General features: G+C 38.4%; 1 protein-coding gene across 1 annotated transcript in view; it reads left to right on the forward strand.

Annotated features, from left to right (window-relative positions):
* Positions 1-18,661, forward strand: part of OTOGL (otogelin like) — a 100,606-nt gene that overhangs the window by 21,192 nt on the left and 60,753 nt on the right. The window contains exons 13-25 of the mRNA XM_068931286.1: positions 412-520; positions 771-817; positions 2,238-2,383; positions 3,969-4,092; positions 5,785-5,962; positions 6,888-7,012; positions 8,884-9,093; positions 10,349-10,514; positions 11,617-11,691; positions 12,905-12,957; positions 13,451-13,613; positions 16,934-17,041; positions 18,318-18,456. Of these exons, the coding sequence (XP_068787387.1) occupies positions 412-520; positions 771-817; positions 2,238-2,383; positions 3,969-4,092; positions 5,785-5,962; positions 6,888-7,012; positions 8,884-9,093; positions 10,349-10,514; positions 11,617-11,691; positions 12,905-12,957; positions 13,451-13,613; positions 16,934-17,041; positions 18,318-18,456 (1,643 nt within the window). The remainder of the gene's footprint in view (positions 1-411; positions 521-770; positions 818-2,237; positions 2,384-3,968; positions 4,093-5,784; positions 5,963-6,887; positions 7,013-8,883; positions 9,094-10,348; positions 10,515-11,616; positions 11,692-12,904; positions 12,958-13,450; positions 13,614-16,933; positions 17,042-18,317; positions 18,457-18,661) is intronic.

Consider the following 18,661-nt stretch of genomic DNA (forward strand, 5'->3'; position numbering starts at 1 on the left):
TACTTAAAAAGAATGTATCTTGTGCTTTGTACAGGAAAACTGTCTTCGCGAGGCCTGTACTCAATAAAAATTAGGGGCTGTGCTACATATGGTCCTGTTCTGGCAGGACTAAAGACTGTGTGATCTCAGCATCTTTCCATTTTCAAGTCTGTGTAATTCTATGTATTTAAGGCAGACCTGGTCCATTGAGCAACTATTCAGAGTGAAAACTGCATTGAGATAGCTTCTCAAAACTGTTGATCACTCTGAACTCTCCGTACGCACTAGGTGGTTCTTTCTGCTGGTTCCCAGTTAAAACTGGTGAGCTCACCTTCTGACAAATTTGAATGTTTGAGTCAGATGGGGGAACAGCAGTGATCTGGAATTCATTAACTTGTTCTTGTTCTCATTTATTAACTTCTTTCCCAATAGGTCTCATTATGGAAAATGGAACTTGTATCTCTGTGTCAAATTGTCCTTGTATTTATCATGGAACTGCCTTCCCTGTAGGCTCAGAAATTGAACAAGAATGTAGCAATTGGTATGTGAAAACCTCACATCTATGTTCCCTCTCTCTGTGACTGCTGTCCATGTTTAGTTTAAGATCATAGTCACACTTGTATTTTAAAGAACAGTTGGTATCTGTGTTTACAGTCTAGGTTGTGTGTGTGCTAAAATGCAGCGACTGTTCTAAGAAAATGGTGGATTCAATACATGAATGAGCTCAAAGACCTTTGCTTTGCTAAAAATCAGAGCACTGAATTTCTGTATTTTGCGATTTTTCTTTTTAGTGTTTGTATTGGTGGCATTTGGAACTGCACTGATCATGATTGCCCAGGTATCTGTGTGTTCACGATTCCTATCTCTCAGAATTAAATGTGGTCTAAGGGTCTGGGATGCTAATTTAAGAATAAAGGTTAGGCAGATGGACCCAAAAGTAGTAGCTAGCTAGCTGGGGTGCAGCTGTTAGCTGTCTGACCATTATCCTCTTATGTTTTCCCATTTGCTTCCTAAATTTGTTGTGTTGTATCCACCTGCTGCCTTCTATCCCCAACTTAAAATCTCTGTTCTTCAGGACAGGCAGCTTATTTCTGCCACCTGTGCAGAAGGCCAGCTTTAAAGATCTCCTGACTTCTGGGTGCAATTGCAATGCAAATAATATAAGAGAACATCATTTTGATGCTCAGAGCACTATATCTGTGAAATAGCAATTACTGTTTAGATAATCTTAACGTTTAAAGATTCCATGTCTATGTAATGAGTTACTCAAAAAAGCTTATAGTAGTAAAGTAGTGAAACTCCCTTGGCAGTTCTGTGCCTTAGAAAACATTATATTATGAAACCTGTGGAAAAAAGAGAAAATTTTCCACTTAAGGAACCCCCTCTGAGTGAGGTAATGAACAAGGCTTAACAGGAGTGGATCTGTAGAGTAAAGCAGTGAGCACTGAGAACCACTCCATATGGGTTTTGTGTGTGTTGGGGAGGTTAGTTCTGACTAGTCTGGCCTGATCTTAGGGACTGAATGCCTTTAACAGAGGGAGTGGGTTAGATGTGCTCCCGCAGAGTATTGTCTGGTATAGCTGTAGCCAAAAATAGTCTGGTTTATGTGCTCTGGTGCTGCGCTGTGATGTGAACCAACGTGCAGTAAGTGGGGATATGCAGGAGACTTGGTTCAGCAGTGCGCTCCTGATCCAAACGAAAGCACTAACATAGAGGCACCTGAGAATAGGAAGCAGATCTCTGCTCCCCTAGATTTCAGTACAACCCCCCTATTTAAACCTACCCTCTCTATGCCAGTGGTAACAAGTAGTGTCATAGTATGTAGGAGGGAGGACAAAGAAGCTTGTTCTCTCTTTCGCACTCAGTCATGCCAAAAGAAGATGAGCAAAAGATTCTAGGAAATGTCAAAGTTGAAATAAAGAGAAAACTCTTGCTGTTCTTTAATTCTTTCATGTATGCTAGAAAAGTCATGACTCAAGAGCATCTCATCTAATTAGAACTGAAGGGTGCTGCACATGGGTATGTGCAATGTGAGATGATATCCAATGGAAACAGTTGTATATAACATATTTCATTTCCAAATGGCATAATAGCTAGATACATTAAAAATAGACTGTATTATATGCTTAGGGAAAAGTTTCCTATTTATCTCTTTTCCATCATTTATAAGGTAGTGTTATATTCTTAGACAAGTGAACGTTCTTTTTTCTTTTTTTTAAATTACCTATTACAATTACTGAACTTTTTTCTCTCTCAAGCTGAGTGCTCCATCACAGGTAACTCTCATTTCACAACATTTGACGGTCGTCACTTTACCTTTCTTGGGATTTGCCAGTACGTTTTGGTAAAAGGCACTGGGAAAAACAAATTCACAATCACTTTACAGAAAGCACCTTGTGGACATGTAAGTCACGCTTTCACTGAACATTCATGACAAACAGGTGCATGCATATTTCAGGCGATTTTCTATAGGTGCTGCTCGCTGTACGTTAGCGGGGTATGTTTAATAAGAAAAATATTGTAAGCTGAAACAGTTTTACAGCTTTTCACAGATGTCTATATTGCTGTATGTTATTTTGATTATAAATAGTTCCATCTGTAAAATAAATTGCATCTTTACATGCATTGTCTAAAGAGTTACTTATGTACATTAAAGTATATGCATCTTTGGTTATAGTAAAAACAGGTGTCTTAGGCCTGACAGAAATTCCTGCTGGCAGGACTGAACAGGTTTAATACAGCGCCAGTTAGGCGAGAGACACTTTTAGTAGCTTAAGATGTGTATTTGATTTTTTAACAGCATATTTAATTTGCTGGAACAATACATTTTAGAAAATGATTAAAGGGACTAACCACCATACATATGAATATGTTTGAAAGCATGTTGACAAGTATTCAACAACAGGCCTTAGGAAAACATGTGCTTATAAAAGGTGCCCATTTCCAAGACCAGATTTAACACCGTTAGTCACCTAGGCGCTCAGGAGAAGAGTCTCTGAGACTGGGATTCACAGCCGCCCACGTGCTGAGCTCTGGGATGCCTGAGCTGGTCAGCAGGGAGTGACCTGCTGGATCTGCCCTGCTGCAGGAGCGTCTCTCGGGTCCCTTCAAAAGCTAGATTTTGAGCTGGTGCCTGTGCTTTTGTTCAGGTACCTCCTCCTCATGCATAGCTGTTGAGATTCCTGTTTCTGTATTTCAAATGGCCTTAAGCATGATATGATTGATTAGGTGCCACAGAGAGACAAGAATGCTGCTGAATACGGCCATTAGCCCAACTCTAAGTACCTTGGAAAGTTTGTGTGTGAAAACATAGGAGTCTAGGGAGTGTCAAATGCTTGGTTTAAGCAAGTTAGGTGTGACTTTTTGTCCTGTACTTAGGTTCATAAATTTTGTCTGTATTCGGCCTTTAAAATTAGGATTCTGAGTTAGTTGATGCCTGAACAGTTTTTAATAGTCAGGTGTTTGTGAATTATTTTAGTATAATTCTGGAGCAGTTATATCCTTTTGTCTATAGTCACAGTTCATGATTATGTTTCAAGGTGGAGGAAAAGCCCCTTCACGTGTACAATGGTCTCTATTACATTGCTGGGCTTGGGCTCTGGTTCCACCAGCGTGATACATCTGTGTTCAGGCTCTTGCTTGACGCACTGGCTAATCAAGCCATGAGGAGAACGCAGGGTGGCCATGCAAGTATAGGCGTTTGAAACGAATATCAACACTTGGGATCTCAGTCCGCTTATTATTGGATTGTCTTGACAGCTAAAATACATTCCCCTTACTTTTACATTCATATGCAGTATGTTATTATGTTCTATGTTCAATTTTGGGTACTCAGTTTAATGCTTTAGGCAATAGTTTACAAGTGAGTTGCCTGATGACAGCTCTGGTACTTCCTTTTTATACAACTGTGTTTTTCCTGTTTGTTTTACTTTCCATGCTATTATTAATGTCTTTGCCTGTTTTTAATGTTAAAATTTATTTTTGCTTAGAACTTTGACCATGCCTGCATTGAGTCTATAACGCTAGTTCTTGAAGATGATGTGAGCAAACAAGTAACTCTTGCAAGATATGGTCAAGTGCAAGTTGGCCCTAACCAAAGTTTTAACCTCAATGGTAAGAAATGTGAACTCTGGTAAAACTCTACTCCATACGTTTCTTCTAATAATATTTTTCTATGGAAAAGCTGTTTCTTGGAAAACAAATTATGCGCTGTACAATCACTTATTTCTAATAACCTTAGATGAGAAAGGTACTCTTTCAACATGATGCAATAGAGTCTCCCATCGTGCCTTCCTCATTTCTTTGCGTTCCTTATCTCCCAGAGTACCTAGAAATTCCTCTTGTTTGTGTGTATTTAGGGAGAGGAGGTAATAAAAAGAAGGGAGGTGAAGAAAGGTCAGAAATCATCTTGATGCTGATGCTAAGGTCCAGTTTGATTAAAGTTTCTTGGAATATATCACATGGAATAAAATGCCATGTGCTGTAGGGTATCAGTCCTGGTTTCATTGCTGCCTTAGGTTGTGAATTCAGGCAGTTTACATCAATTTTTTGGAAAAGGATAGTAAGATAAACAATCCTGTTAAGGTAGATTAAAATTCAGCACTGAAAGTGGAACCGATATTGCCAAATGTATATATCTCACAGTGACTAGCAGTGGATTCTTACTCAATTGTTTGCCTCTTTTCTGAGGGTAGAATAAAACTTCCCTCTTCCTTTCCCAGCCTCTGGCAATTAGCAGGTTAGTGAGGTCTGATGTGGTGGTGGTGGCCATATCTTTTCTTCACTGAATTTGCCCAGTCCTGCTTTTGGCATTCACAGCTTCCTACGGCAATCAGTTTTATAGTTTAGTTGTACTTTTAGCTATGTTAAAAGTTCTGCTTAGTAATTTCATTTTATGTCTTTTGAATCAATCCTTATTCATTTTCTTGTCTATTTTCACACTCCACAAGAAGTATAATGTATGACAAATATTTTAGTGTTGCATTCTTGATAATTGGGTATTTCTGTAAGAACTTTTGTCAGCTAAGAAAATCTTTAAGCTCATGTAAGCGTTTTATTAGCCTCTTTGCAATTTATGCAGCCAAGTACATGTGTATGTACACACACACTCACACTCACAGATATATATATTTTATACATCTATCTATGCTGACTGCAAAGGACAACCTGATTTAAGCCTGCAACCGCAAGTAGCCCGATCACGATGTGTAGCAAATGAATGCAATGACTGTGAAATTTCCATTTTCTGGTATAATGGATTTGATGGGAAGGGAAGCTAGGAATTTGATAGGGCTTTAGTTCACACACAACTTAAGGAAGGAGCTATACTGATGTCGTATCAGTAGTAGTAAGGTGGAACCTTGTAGCTGAAGATTGCAATGCATCTTATGGACACCCGTTAATGAAGCTTGTAACATTCCTCGGGGCTAGAAACAAGTGGTTTCTCGTCTTGCCTTCTCATTGCCAAAGGGATACTTTTTTTGCACTGCTTTCTTGACAAAAAAATTAGATATGAGAGTGGTTTCTGTGTAACTCACAGATACAGAAAGGTGAGGCACATTCCTACTGCTGACAGTAGGACACAAGTTGCAATGCCTGATTTATGTTGCTAATGATGAGGATGCGTAGTCTCGTACGCAGCGATGGAGATTGTTATGTGGAGGTTATGTGGAGACAGGTAAGGTTGCACGCAGTTTCTCATTTGATTTCTGAGTTTTCAAAATCGTTTCTTTAATGGGTAAACCGGTAGAACCTGGAAGCTGGATTTCAATGACTTCGTTTTTCTTTTCCTTTTGCTGTGTTTAGGGGCTGTTGAAATTCAGAATATATCTTCTTTATTTGTCCAACTGAAAACCAGTTTTGGTTTAAAGATACTTTTTGCTAAAGATGGAGAGAGGCTCTACATTCAAGTTGACATCAGCTGGAAGAGAAGAACATTGGGACTATGTGGAACTTATAATGGAAATCTAAGAGATGACTTTCTGTATGTTACATACTGTACATTGAGGTTGTGTTTAATTAGAAATGAAATAGTTTGGTAAACGTTATCAGCTGGTCAGTTCATTTCATTAATGTGCTCACACTATATCAGATTAGCCAATTAAAAAACATACTTAATTACAACAGTAGTCACTTAATTTATGAGTTTCAGATTTTAGTGATCCAAGTCATTTTTACTTTTAATAAGAAAATTAGCATATTATTTACAAAAGTTATTGGACCATGATATTGTTTGAATGCTTTCTTTCTCCTCCATGCTTCTCTGTTATCATCGGAGCAAATACCTACCTGAGCACTGATAAAAAGAATCGATGATAATGCTAATAGTGTTCTCACCTGATTAACACTGCTAGTACTTGTTTTTTTTTTTTTCCCCATCAAGTTTTAAGGGAAAAAGTGTAATTCTGAATCACAGGAATAATTTAAGGGCTCCCTTTCCTTATTCTTTGGGTTCAGTTCCTTGAAAGTTCCTCAAGCCATGTCATCACAGATTTTTTAAAGCAATAAGAAACGTTTTTCAAATGTTCAATGAGCAACAAAATGCAAACAATCCCTCTCTAGAACATCAAAATTAACGGATCGAATTTTTGACGTTTCACTGAATGTATGTGCTTTAATGGCCAAATTCTACTCTCATTAATGCTTTCTGCAGCTGATTTCAACATACTTGTGTTAAGTATAAGTGCAGGCAGACCTTGAGGGTAAAAATATTTCTTCATGAGTCAAATATGAGGGGAAAAAGCTTGATATTTCCTCTCTTCTTCTATACTTCATGGATGGAAATTCTTCAGGCATGTTGAATATTCAGAGTAACTATGCATTTGAGGCTTTCTGATGTACTTGTATCCTAACCTGCAAAGACTGTAAGGTCAGTGAGATGCATGCCATGCCAATCTCTTCCTTTTCAGTTCTCCAGCAGGGATGGTAGAAGGGACCCCACAACTTCATGCCAATGCATGGAAGGTTTCCTCAGCTTGTTCTGTGCCTATCAACATTCCTGTGGTTGATCCCTGTAACATTAATCAGCAAAATGGTATGTTTTCAGATGGGATTTGGGAATTAGATTTATCTTATTATTATGGCAGATTTTCGTTTTCTATGTGAATAAGTTTCACTGTTACTTACTGTTCATTGATGAAAAAAGATAAATTACGTCATTTAACTTCTGTTTTAGATGCTCATTCTTTCTTTTTCTTTTTTTGGCAAGCACCATTCTTTCCATACATTTAGTAAGTAAACTGATATAAGTCAGCTGACCATTTAATGTTGGATGTGCTGGCCACTAGCCCTGAATTCTTTTATCTAATATCCATGCAATGTGTTAGGCAAAACGCAGTCCATTGTCCTGTAAGTTGTTCCAATTAAGAGGAACATCTAGTATTCTCGATGTGTGCTTGTTAACTGACAAAGAAGGAATGGGAGACAGTATCTTGCCTAGCCAGTATTCAGATCAAAAGTCCTGTTTCTGGCTTCTCCTCACTTGTATAAGTTGCATTTAAAAATTTCCTTATCTTCTGTCTATGCTGTCTCTCAAACAAACCTATACAAACAATCTGAGATCCCCAGATTTGTTCAAATGCCTGAGTAAATATTTAGTTTTGGCTGGCAAAAGTGCTTATGTTTCCGGTTAAATTTTTGTCTTCCTTTTTCATGCTGCTGTTCTTTTCTTCTCTTTGTCTGAACTGAAAATCGTTGCCAAATTTTGACATAATTTAGTTTAGTGTTTTTAATGTTTCAGACGAGGACTGACGAAAAATGTGAGATGCGGCCATGTTTAGAGCCTGTGAGTCTAAACCTAGGCTGTTAACCTTTTAAGAATCTAGGGTTTTATCAGACTTTTTATACCTTCGAGATTGGCTAATCTTCTAAAGCAATACATCTTTACCAACTCTCTTCCTAGTGGTGGTTTTCTGCCTCATGGCCATAGCTCGATTACAATATGATGATGGCCCAGATGGTTTCACGTCTCACTTTCAGTTCTGTGTTTCCTCAGTGAAGGTGGAGTTTGCCATAAATTTAAGCAGCTTAGAGCAGGATGTTGAACTAGATGACCTTCTGAGGTCCCTTCCAATCTGAATTTTCTTTTGGCCCTGTGTCATGGGAAAAAGCAATCCCTGGGTCCTGCCACATGCTGCCACCCGTACCACCAGCACAAGCATTTTTTTCAGATCTCTGAAACCAGAAGAAAAAACTTATTTGTCTGTTTACTTACTTATTTTGTCAGGTTACGTTTTGGCCAAATCCAGATGACTCCTTGAATCTGGTTTACTGAGAGACTCCAGGAATCCTGGAGTCACTGTGTGGGTGGGAAGGAACACGGAGGAGGAAGGGTAGGGACTCTATTTTAGCAACAGACTTGATTTAAACATGCTCCGGACTGTGGTGTTCCTGAAATAGTCTCTACTTGTTTGGAAAAGCTGGTGGTAATATTGCTATAGTGGTAGGAGGAGGGTTTGTTCGTACTAGGAGGTATATGGCAGACTTAGGACTGGCATGCCCCTGAGCTCCAGTTTGTAATGCTTGTTGAGGCCGCATGCCAAAAAGTATATTGTTATTGCTGGTTTCAAAACTAAATAAAACATCAAGCAGGAAAAAACAAATTCCAAGCTTTGGAGGACTCTTCTAGCTAACTCTCTTAAAATAAGTTGTTTTGCCATTTATGCGTTTCCTATGTTACTATAGGAAGACATAACTATTTTTATAAAGCTATTTTTATCTTAAGCGGAGTTTGTTGCTGAGAGAATTGCTTACAAATACCCACTTTAAATTGTAGAACGTTGCAAAAAGACTTTGCATAGAAGCTGTGGCTGTACAATTGGCTGAGTGCCTTTGGTTTTAATATTCTGTGCTATTCATTTGATTAATTGTTACATAACCTGCTAAAACAATATCACCTTCTCTCAGTTGGGTACGCATCTCACTGTGACATCATCAATCAAGAACTTTTTGCTCCCTGCCATGCCTACATCAGTCCAGGATTATATTACCAGCTGTGCCGTTTTGATGCATGCAAATGTGGAAGCAGCTGTTTGTGTAATGCGCTTGCACAATACGCTTATGTCTGTGGCAAGCATGGAGTTGCTATTGACTTCAGATCTCATATTTCTTACTGTGGTGAGTAACATTTGCAGAAATGTGAAAAAATCTAGAAATAATCATTCACCCCAAAATACAACAAATTGATATTTTATGCTGGAAACTAGAATTGTGCCATGGGGTAATGAAATACTCAGGGGAGAATCCTAATAGCCTTTATGTTAGACATCTAACTCAAGGGCTCTGAGTTACCTCACAGGGAATGTCTGTCCCTTTCCATTGACTACGAGGAGACCTTCAATTTCTAACTTTGAACCTTTAACTCATATTGCAGCCTGCATTAGACTACGGTAGGCAGCATGGGTACAGTCAGTGTAGGCAGGATACTGCTGCAATGCATAATAATTATATTATGCATAACGTATAATAATATTACAATATTACCGGTTCATTCAGGGTGGAGCTGATGATGTGTATGGTATTGTTGTTACTGAAGCTGAGCCAGAGTTTAGAAACTGAGAGAAAGCACAGCAAGGGCAGTGGAACCAGGAGGTTCTGGGGTATAGTTCTGTGTGTACAGGAGGCCCTGTGCACATACCACAGATACATCCTGAGATATTCTGCATACAGTAATTGTGTGTGTGGGGGGGGGGGGGCGTTGGTTGTTGCTTTTTAAGAATTGGAGAACTTACCTGCACCAAATATTCTTAAGAGGATCCTTGACCTTTCAATATTACCAGACTGATGAAGGGAGAACATAAGATACAAATGATTACTCCTTTCAATCCCTGTTATTTAAAATATTGTTTCTTATCTGAATATAATTTTCTATTTTGCAAGAGGAATGCTGAGAGAGGCCTCTCAGGTCTCAGGAAAAAAAATCACCAAAGTGGTTTGCCAAATAAGTTATAGCGTTATCTGTGGCAGAGCAGGGATTTAAAACAAGGCATCTTTCAGTCAGGAGTAATGCCCTATCCACTAGACCATTCTTCCTCTCTTGGAAGCCTGAGTTACTACATAAGCACAGATACACACATGCATTTGTACACACAGGTGTGCAAGAAACATACACGTACACACACAGGTAGGTGTATAAAATATATTTGAGACACTTGCTGCTTTTCCAAGAAACTTTCTAACATACAGCCATACTGAATCTAAAAACATCTAACTGAAGAAAACAGTAAAGCCACATACTTTTCTAATGCGTTTTAACTGAGCTCAGAGTTAGAGTCCATTTTGCCTTGCTATTTTGTGTTCACGTGGTATACTTTGTTTTTTATCTTTCACTTTTTAAGAGTATGTTGTTCTCCCTTCTCTCTCGCTCCCCCAGCTGTGATGTGTCACAATGGTATGCTTTATCATCAGTGCTCTTCCTTTTGTAAACACTCCTGTGCTTCACTTTCTATGGCAAATAGCTGTGGCGATGACTGTGCTGAAGGATGTAATTGTCCTGATGGGAAATATTTTGAAGAGTCGGTCAACTTTTGTGTATCAGTGTAAGTCATGCTAAAATAGAATATATGTGTAGGTACGTTTGCCTCTTTCCAACAAGCTTCTGAAAGATCGTTTTTCTTCTCCTTCCCTCAAGATGTGGAGTGCCTAAGAAATAGGATAGAAAACAATATGTGAATATATGTGAATTCTTTTGTACTAATGGCTTCATCTAAATATTGTGTGTTAGAACCATCTACAGCACTTCAGAGGTGGTGTGTCACACTGCTTTAGAGAAGAGTGATACAGCTTTTCTAAATCGTGGGAAAGCATTTTTATATGAAAAGACTGTTTTAGAAACTTAGGGAAAAAGCGAGAAGGAACATAATGGTAACCCACAATGTCACGGACAGTATGGACACAGTGACTGAGAGTGTCTGTTTTCTCTATCTCTGCAAAAACACTCAGTTAAATGAGAGAGAAAAGGTAAATGAAACAAAATTGGTTTTATTACACTCTGTACCTACATTTTACAGCATATCGCCATGAGTAGTTACTGAATTTAGATTTTGAATTAGAAACTGGAATGAATAGTTATATAAATTTCAAGATCATTCAGATTTACTGCTGTTCATTATGACAAATATTTTGGAAAAGTCAGTAAAGTTCATGCTGCGGGGGATGAAGCCTGTTTCAAAGATTTAGAGTGTGAGGAAACCTGGCATTCCCATATTACTGTATGGCGACTAGAGAATTCTGATACTTCTGTACCATCTGGCTATTATCAGAGTCAGGGTTCCTTGAATAAGTGGACTCTGCTGTGATAATTCTTCTCTCCCACAGTTTTGGCACTACTTTGATCAGGAGCTACAGGTTGCAGTACTACTCCCATAATTGGGAAATAAAACTTTTCTGTTATAATATGGAAATATATAGCCTCAAATCCTAGCTTTGAGGCTAATGGGAGTTATGCCATTGCCTCCAGTGCAGCCAGAATGTCATCCTTTAATTTTTGCCTTTAATTAGATGTGTATTATGAATATAAACAAAAAGATTGATTTAGTGAATTACAAAGCCTGTTTATCATCATAGTTTGATAAATGAGTTGACCTTAAATCCCATTTCATTTTGCTTTTGTAACCACATGCATAAGTATTCTTTTAACAGATCTGCCTGTCGTTGTCATTACAAGGGCAAAGCCCTCCAGCCTGGAGAAATCCTCCTCACGCCAACAGGTTCCTGGTAGGTTTGAATACGAAAGCTGTTTCACACCTTGACTGCTACTGAGGTATTTTCATATAGAATGAAGGTCTATTGTATCAAGACTATTTTTTTTTTTTTTTACTACACTGGGGAACAGGTAGTCTATAAATTGGATTACATACATTTTTATTTTAACAAAAGCTTCATAAAACATAACCAGGAATTTAGCACTGCTGAGGACATCTTTGTGTGATGACATGCAAAATTCTGTAAGCCAAGGGCTAAAATGCATCTCAGAACACGTGCACAGAGGTTGCAGTCCTATTCTTAGGCTCAGGGGCATTATGACAGCAATGTGAGGCTGGTTTCAGAAGAATAAACAGCATGATTCTGTTTTGGAAGGCCTTGCAAACAAGGCCTTGCGGGGAGCTATGTTTTTGTCATTTTGTATGCTTTATTTATGATGGAATCCTGACCTTACTGAAACAAGTGGGGAAACCTCCCAAGTCTCCTGGTCAAACTTCTTCATTTAACAAAAAAATCTGCTAATTTAAAAATGTATCTGGGATCTGAGTGTCAAGTTTGGTTCTTGCTGAGGTCTCACATATTATGGCTGTTACAACTGAAGCTTGGTAAGCCTACACTTCATTTTTCTGCCATTGCTATGCCTCTGCACATATATGGTCTGCTACGTGTGTACACCTGACCCTCTCTTTCTCTCTCTCTCTCTCACACTCTCTGTATATATTTTTTAAGGAAGAGGAAAAAAATGAGGCCTAGGTTTACTTTCTACTGTGTTTTTTATGACTATATTTTATCAACAGAAGAGTCAAGCTCTGTATCCTAACTTTTCTGTAAGAGGCAATTTGCATACAGTACCCTCCCATATTCACCAAGAGGAATAAGGTTTTGTATTGCATTGCCAGGATCCTGAACCACCTGGGCTTATATGCCCACAGAAGTTAAAGTACCCAGCTCCCTTTTTTATTTCAGGGATAGTTAAGCAGTTGAATGTTATATAATATTCAACCTCTTAATACCTCTGTGAGTCTAGGCCCCTCATTACAGAACAGCACTTAGAAATACAAACAAAATGTTGGTCAGATCGTATGTTTTTGGATTTTAAGCATTATTCTCCTCCCAGTTGCAGTTGTTTAAAATGGGTTAAAGTTGTACTGTGTTTTTTAACATGGTGGTTGCAAAACATATTTTTCTCCTGGAATAAGGATCAATTTGCTTTTCTTTTTGCCAGCCAGTGTTTGAATGGAACAATGAAATGTATTGAAGCCACTACAGAAAATACAGGTAAGTTGTATTCTTGTCTCGTATTACAGTTTAAAATTCCAAGAGAGATATAGGTCAATATGTTCTAATGAGAGTGCCTAAAATTAGGCTTGATATCCCTCTTTAGGCAGACTCAGAACCTTGATTTCCAGAAAGTAAATTTTTAATGGATTTAGAATGGATTTCAGTGCATTGAATGTTATGGCACTTCTGAAAATCCTGTCTACCTAAGGCCCCTAAGAATGGGCTATGGATCAGACCCAAGGTGTGTAGATCCAGATGCTAGGGTTTAGTATTTTTGTTTGCTATACATTAAAACACATATATATTAGTTATATCCCTCATATAATACAAATGAAGCCATAGGCTATGATTTTCTGCTTGTATTCATATGTATACTGTTATATATGCTAACTGTGCATTAGAAGTAGATAGATGAACTAAAACAAACAACAGAAAATCTTCAGTGTAAAAGAGCAGTTGATCTCATTTAACCTGCATTTCACGTTTCAAGTTCACATATGCCCTGAAGGAAAAATCTACTATGACTGCAGATCTCCTGTGCCTGGATTACCAGCAGCTGGTGCAAACTGTGGGGTCTCCTGTGCAAACCTTGCTATGAACTTCTCCTGTGTCCCCTCACCACCTTGTGCAAGTGGCTGTATTTGCCCTCCAGGGTAAGCCTTTGTTAGAATGCCCTGTAGCACCAGATGTATGTATACTTTTCACAATATGACTCCACATAATTGTGGATTTTTTTGTTTTATTTTTTGAATTCTGGTTTTGATACTATTGTGCTGTCATTTTTTGAAGAGGTATAATATGGTCGTAGTTAAAAGTCCAACTCTTTCTTTTGTCTCTTTGATAAAAGCCAGCTCCTTCTGGCTGGTGCGAGGCTCCATGCTGTAATGCTTCCTGATTTGGAGTCCCACAGTTATCCCTGTTCTGAGACCACTGTTCAAATATCCCATGAAATACCAAGCATGCTCAAAAAGTCTGGTCGGGTGTGTTATTTTGGCCTCCCAAGACAGGGGATGACTCCCACCACTTACACAATGTAGTTTATTTGGGTGTAGAAGCAAACATGACATAAAATCATAGCACAATACACCGACATTGCTGTTTGCTGCCTGACTAACTGTCTTACCTAGATGATGCCGATCCCTGATCGGGGGCAGAGAGGGAGGCACTGCAGGCTGGATCCTGCCCTCCTCTCCTTCATGCTCTCTTTCCACTCTTCCGAATTCAGCCGAAGCTTTTGTTTTCTCAGCTCACATGTTTGGATTTGGTTTCCAGAAACAGTCTGCAGAGATCAAATCAAAGTACAAAAGCAGAAAGCTAAAAGTAGAAGGCTAAAAGTATTTGTTGCACAGTTCCTATCAGGATCTACCACCGCTCTGTCCATCTGTGGTTTTTTTCCTGATTCCTCTTATATGCAGTCACTTTCAAATGTGAAGAGTCAAATGAGAAGTGTAATTTGCTGCAATTCTATCTTAAGTGGAGCGGTATGTAATTTTTAACCAACATTTGATTTTATTTCTTTGTATGTGTAAGTCAGTGGTCACTGACAGTATATTGGTTGTGTATACATCAGAGTCTAATAAGACTGTCAGAATTCCCCTTCCAATAACTTGTCATATACACAGATAACTAAGTACTGCTGAAGGATAGATTTCAGGCATAACTGTTTTAGATTTTACGAGCTGCCCTTGCCTGATATTCTGTTGTCCTCACCTAAGGAATCAGCTTCTAAGACCACTGGTAGGTAGTATAGAAGTAAACAATTATTTTTAACAAAAAATGCATGAATCTATGCAAGCTATCATGTAAAAATTGATAATTATTTACTGATACATCCTCATAATATTTGTATAAGCTTAAGCTACCAGCATTGTCATGAAAATCCATTTGAAATTTTGAAATAAGTAAAACAGGTTAAAAAAAAGCTAGCCCCACACTCTTGCTGAGTAGAATTGTACCATTTAAAACTGAATATATTACTTCGTTCTCTTCTGAATGATAAAATGTAAAGGGGATATGGAAAAGCTAAACACCGATTTCTGTCAAATAACGGAATAAAACTATCTGATACACGAGTTATTTGGGTGCAAAATTAGCATTTTTAAAAAATTTAATGGAAAAGTAAATACATAATTAGTACCATCCTCAGTGTTAAATTATATTTCTGGAGCCATTATGCTTTTTGTGCTCATAGATCTAGTAGCTAGTTAGTGGCTTTGAGCTAGAAAGGGTCCAGCAGGGTTATCTTTAAAATTTGGTTCAGAAGTTCTCTCTTTTATAGAAGAAAATGTTAAGTATATACTTCACGATATTAAATCTATATGGACAAGGCATGAAAACCCTGTTATGAGAAGTTTTACTACTATGTCATTTCTTATTCTATTAAAGTGCTGTTCCTCTCCTTTTTTGTCCCTCCCCGCCCCTTTTCTGCCCACAGCTATTGTTCAATCCAATAATCTAGCCTTTTGGGGTAAAATCTGGAATTGTCCCAGGTACTGGTGCCAGTTTCCAGCCTCCTGAATATTGATAGAGCTTGCAAATTAAAAGTCCCCATGCATGGTATTGAAGGCCTCTCCTTTGGAATGCCATGACTAGCTGGACTCTAGCATCCAAAAATGATCCTCTTAAAGCAAGAGTATTTAGTACTTAAAGAGGTGACAAGGAATAAGAAACACTGAATCCCTGGCATTCTATAGAAATTGAATAGAATTGCTCAAAACTTTATGGGGAAACGGGATAAGAACCAAAGCAAGTTCATTGTCCAAAGATACATTGGAAGACATCCTAGCACTGAGATGGAGATAGAGTAGGATAGATGAATCACGGAAGTGTGAAGAATAGAGTGGGAAGAGACCTTACGAGACCATCTAAGGTTATTCTTCTGCCCTTAAGCAGCATCAGCAATACTTAGGTTATTCTCGGCAGATACAAACTAACTTCCATTGATGGACGCTCTAAAGGACCTTCCCAAGACATCTGTTCTAGTGCTTTCCTGTCTTTAATTATTTTTCTGAACATTTAACTTGACTCTTTTATTTAAAACAGCTTAATCTTTAATGAAACGGTAATTGCAAGGTGAAAAAAACAACTCCATGTGTTGCCTTTAACTTCAAGATAAGCAATGTCAAGCCTATACTTGGAAAACAAATCTCTCTGCCTTGTCAACTCTCAGAATGACAACTGCAGTAATTTCTCCCCTACAAAGCAACACTGGGAATGTCTGTAATGCTTTTGTAAGGTTAATGTTGCTAAACCGCTGGAAATGAGGAGACAGCAAAAAGTGGTTAGCCAGACCTCTGAGTCACTTATTCATGCTCTAACTGGACTTGTAGCTTTTTGCATTAAATGACATCAGATTGGTCTAACCTCATTAGCCTAGCCATTTCTGCTTCCTCAGTATAGACAGGTAGCTTCCACCATCGATCTTAGTCAGCTGTGTTTCTTCTGTCCTGATACCCCACAACAGCTGCCATAATCCTGCTTGCTGTCCTGTGCTTGGAATAGGATGGCTGTGACTCTGGTTAAAGGAGCAGACGCATTGCTTCAGTTGCTTGCCTGTGATGGGAGGAGGATGGAGCAGCAAGGAGGAAGGACCAGCCCCCTAGAAGCATCCCTCACACATGGATGCACTGCAGTTAGGTGGGAAGCAGCAGGCCCAGACACTGCCCTTGCTGTTGTTGCAGAGGGCAGGGGGAGCAATCTCAGTTTCTGTGCCCTCGTGCAGGAGTGGAGCCTCCCGCAAACTTCTCCACCTCATGGTAGAAGGAGCTGCAGCTGTGAACCTTGCTAGGTCTCCAGCTATGCAAGGAGATCATTTGTTCTGGGCAGCTTTTGCTGCTGCAGCAATTGCCCTTGCTGCCTGAATGGAAGACCAATTGTCTTTGGCTGGGTTTAGACAATGCACCACTCAATAAACTGCGATGATCTACTTGTAAATTTGTTCTCATATTAAAAAAAAATATATTTTGTTTTGAAGGATGGCAGAGCATAGAGGGAAATGTTATATTCCTGACAGTTGTCCATGTACCTGGAAAGACAGAGAATTTCTGTCAGGAGAAGTGGTAGCTACACCTTGTTACACCTGGTAAGTGACGTACATTTTACATATTTCCCAATCACTGGGGTCCTGCCACAAAGGAAAATTTATTCAGTACAGTGAAAGTCAAAAATACATATGCTTGTTTGTAGACAGTTACAGGAAACATCTTTTATTAGACGCGCTGATAGACTTTGTCTGCTACACCAAGTACAGCAGAGTAGACTTTTGGGTGAGCATTTGCTTCTTCAGGTCTGAAAAAGAAGACGAAGACATCCAAGTTAAAACCAATTAAAACCAATTATTTGATTAGATACGTATTAGTTAATCTGTGAAAGAAGACAGTTGATATTTCCGAGAATGGAATATCATGAAAGAGAACCAGGGAGAAAAAGAGGAAATTAAATGTATGACAGCATTAAATAGTCTGTTTCTTTGGGAACTGGACTGTTTGCAGTGTGAGTTATCACTCGGCATGAGCAGGGGCAGTGGAAAATCTGCTGTATGTCAAGACTATGGAGGAGTTGGCCATAAAAGAAAGATGAAAATAAGAAAGCGCTATAAGTGGAAAATGAGGAATCTTACCTGACTCATATTGACACAAAACATATTTTCATCCATTATGTTTTGCTATCCCAAGAATCTATCTTTAGTTAAAAAAAAAAGTTTGGCCTGGCAGTTTTTAGTCAGCTGGAAACATCACTGGCAAATTCATTGAGTTTATATGCTTACACCTGCAGAATAGAGGCTCTCTATACTTAGGATGCTCCTAGTCTCGTACAAATATGTGCAAGTCACTGAATGTAACTGACAGGAAAAATAATTCCTGAAAGCATGAGCATTTCTTAAGCTCACTTTGTACTTGCTGAATACCTTGAAATCCTACTGGTAGCAGCTGGAGGTCTTTTATATTGATTACGTGCAGCTTGCATCTCAGCAAATGTATTAAAATATCTTTAAAAATGTATAATAATGATGTTTTATGAATGTGTGTGTTGTGGCACAGTGTCTTAGTTATACTGGATACAGTGATGGAAATATTTGCATATGCCATACAATTTTTAAGATTTTATGTTCATTTCTTACACATTCTGATGTGCTTTTATGCTAATGGCCAAACGCTCACAACTTTTCTCTCCCTACATCACCCATAATTTCAGAAGCAATCCACAGAATAGCTCTGTGTTTGAAGATCTGAGAAAATTCTTTCCTTCATGAATTTCTGTATGACTTGGATAACAAGCACAAGATTTTTTTTTTCTTGAAAATACGAAAACACATGGCCCTGCTATGACAAGTTTCTGACTGTTATCTCTCCTTCCAGTGTTTGCCGGAGAGGGGTATTCAATTGCACTAGTTATCCCTGTCCTGCTGTATGCACTGTTTATGGAGATCGACATTATTATACATTTGATGGATTAGAGTATGATTATGTCAGTGACTGCCAAGCTTATTTGTTAAAGGTAGGAGAATTGTTCATATGTTCATTTTTTCATATTTTCATGTGTCCAAGTGAAAGTTTTTTGTGAGAAGCCAGTCTCTAAGTTTTTTGAACAACAGGAGATGTTATATAGAAAGAGACATTAAGAAAACGGGCACAAAACATTTGAGTCTAAAAGGAAGAATTTATAAATGACATTTTTTGCTCATTTACTTTGAAATTGGTAC

This window comes from Struthio camelus, chromosome 1, assembly GCF_040807025.1.
Source record: "Struthio camelus isolate bStrCam1 chromosome 1, bStrCam1.hap1, whole genome shotgun sequence".
Taxonomy (NCBI): Eukaryota; Metazoa; Chordata; class Aves; order Struthioniformes; family Struthionidae; genus Struthio; species Struthio camelus.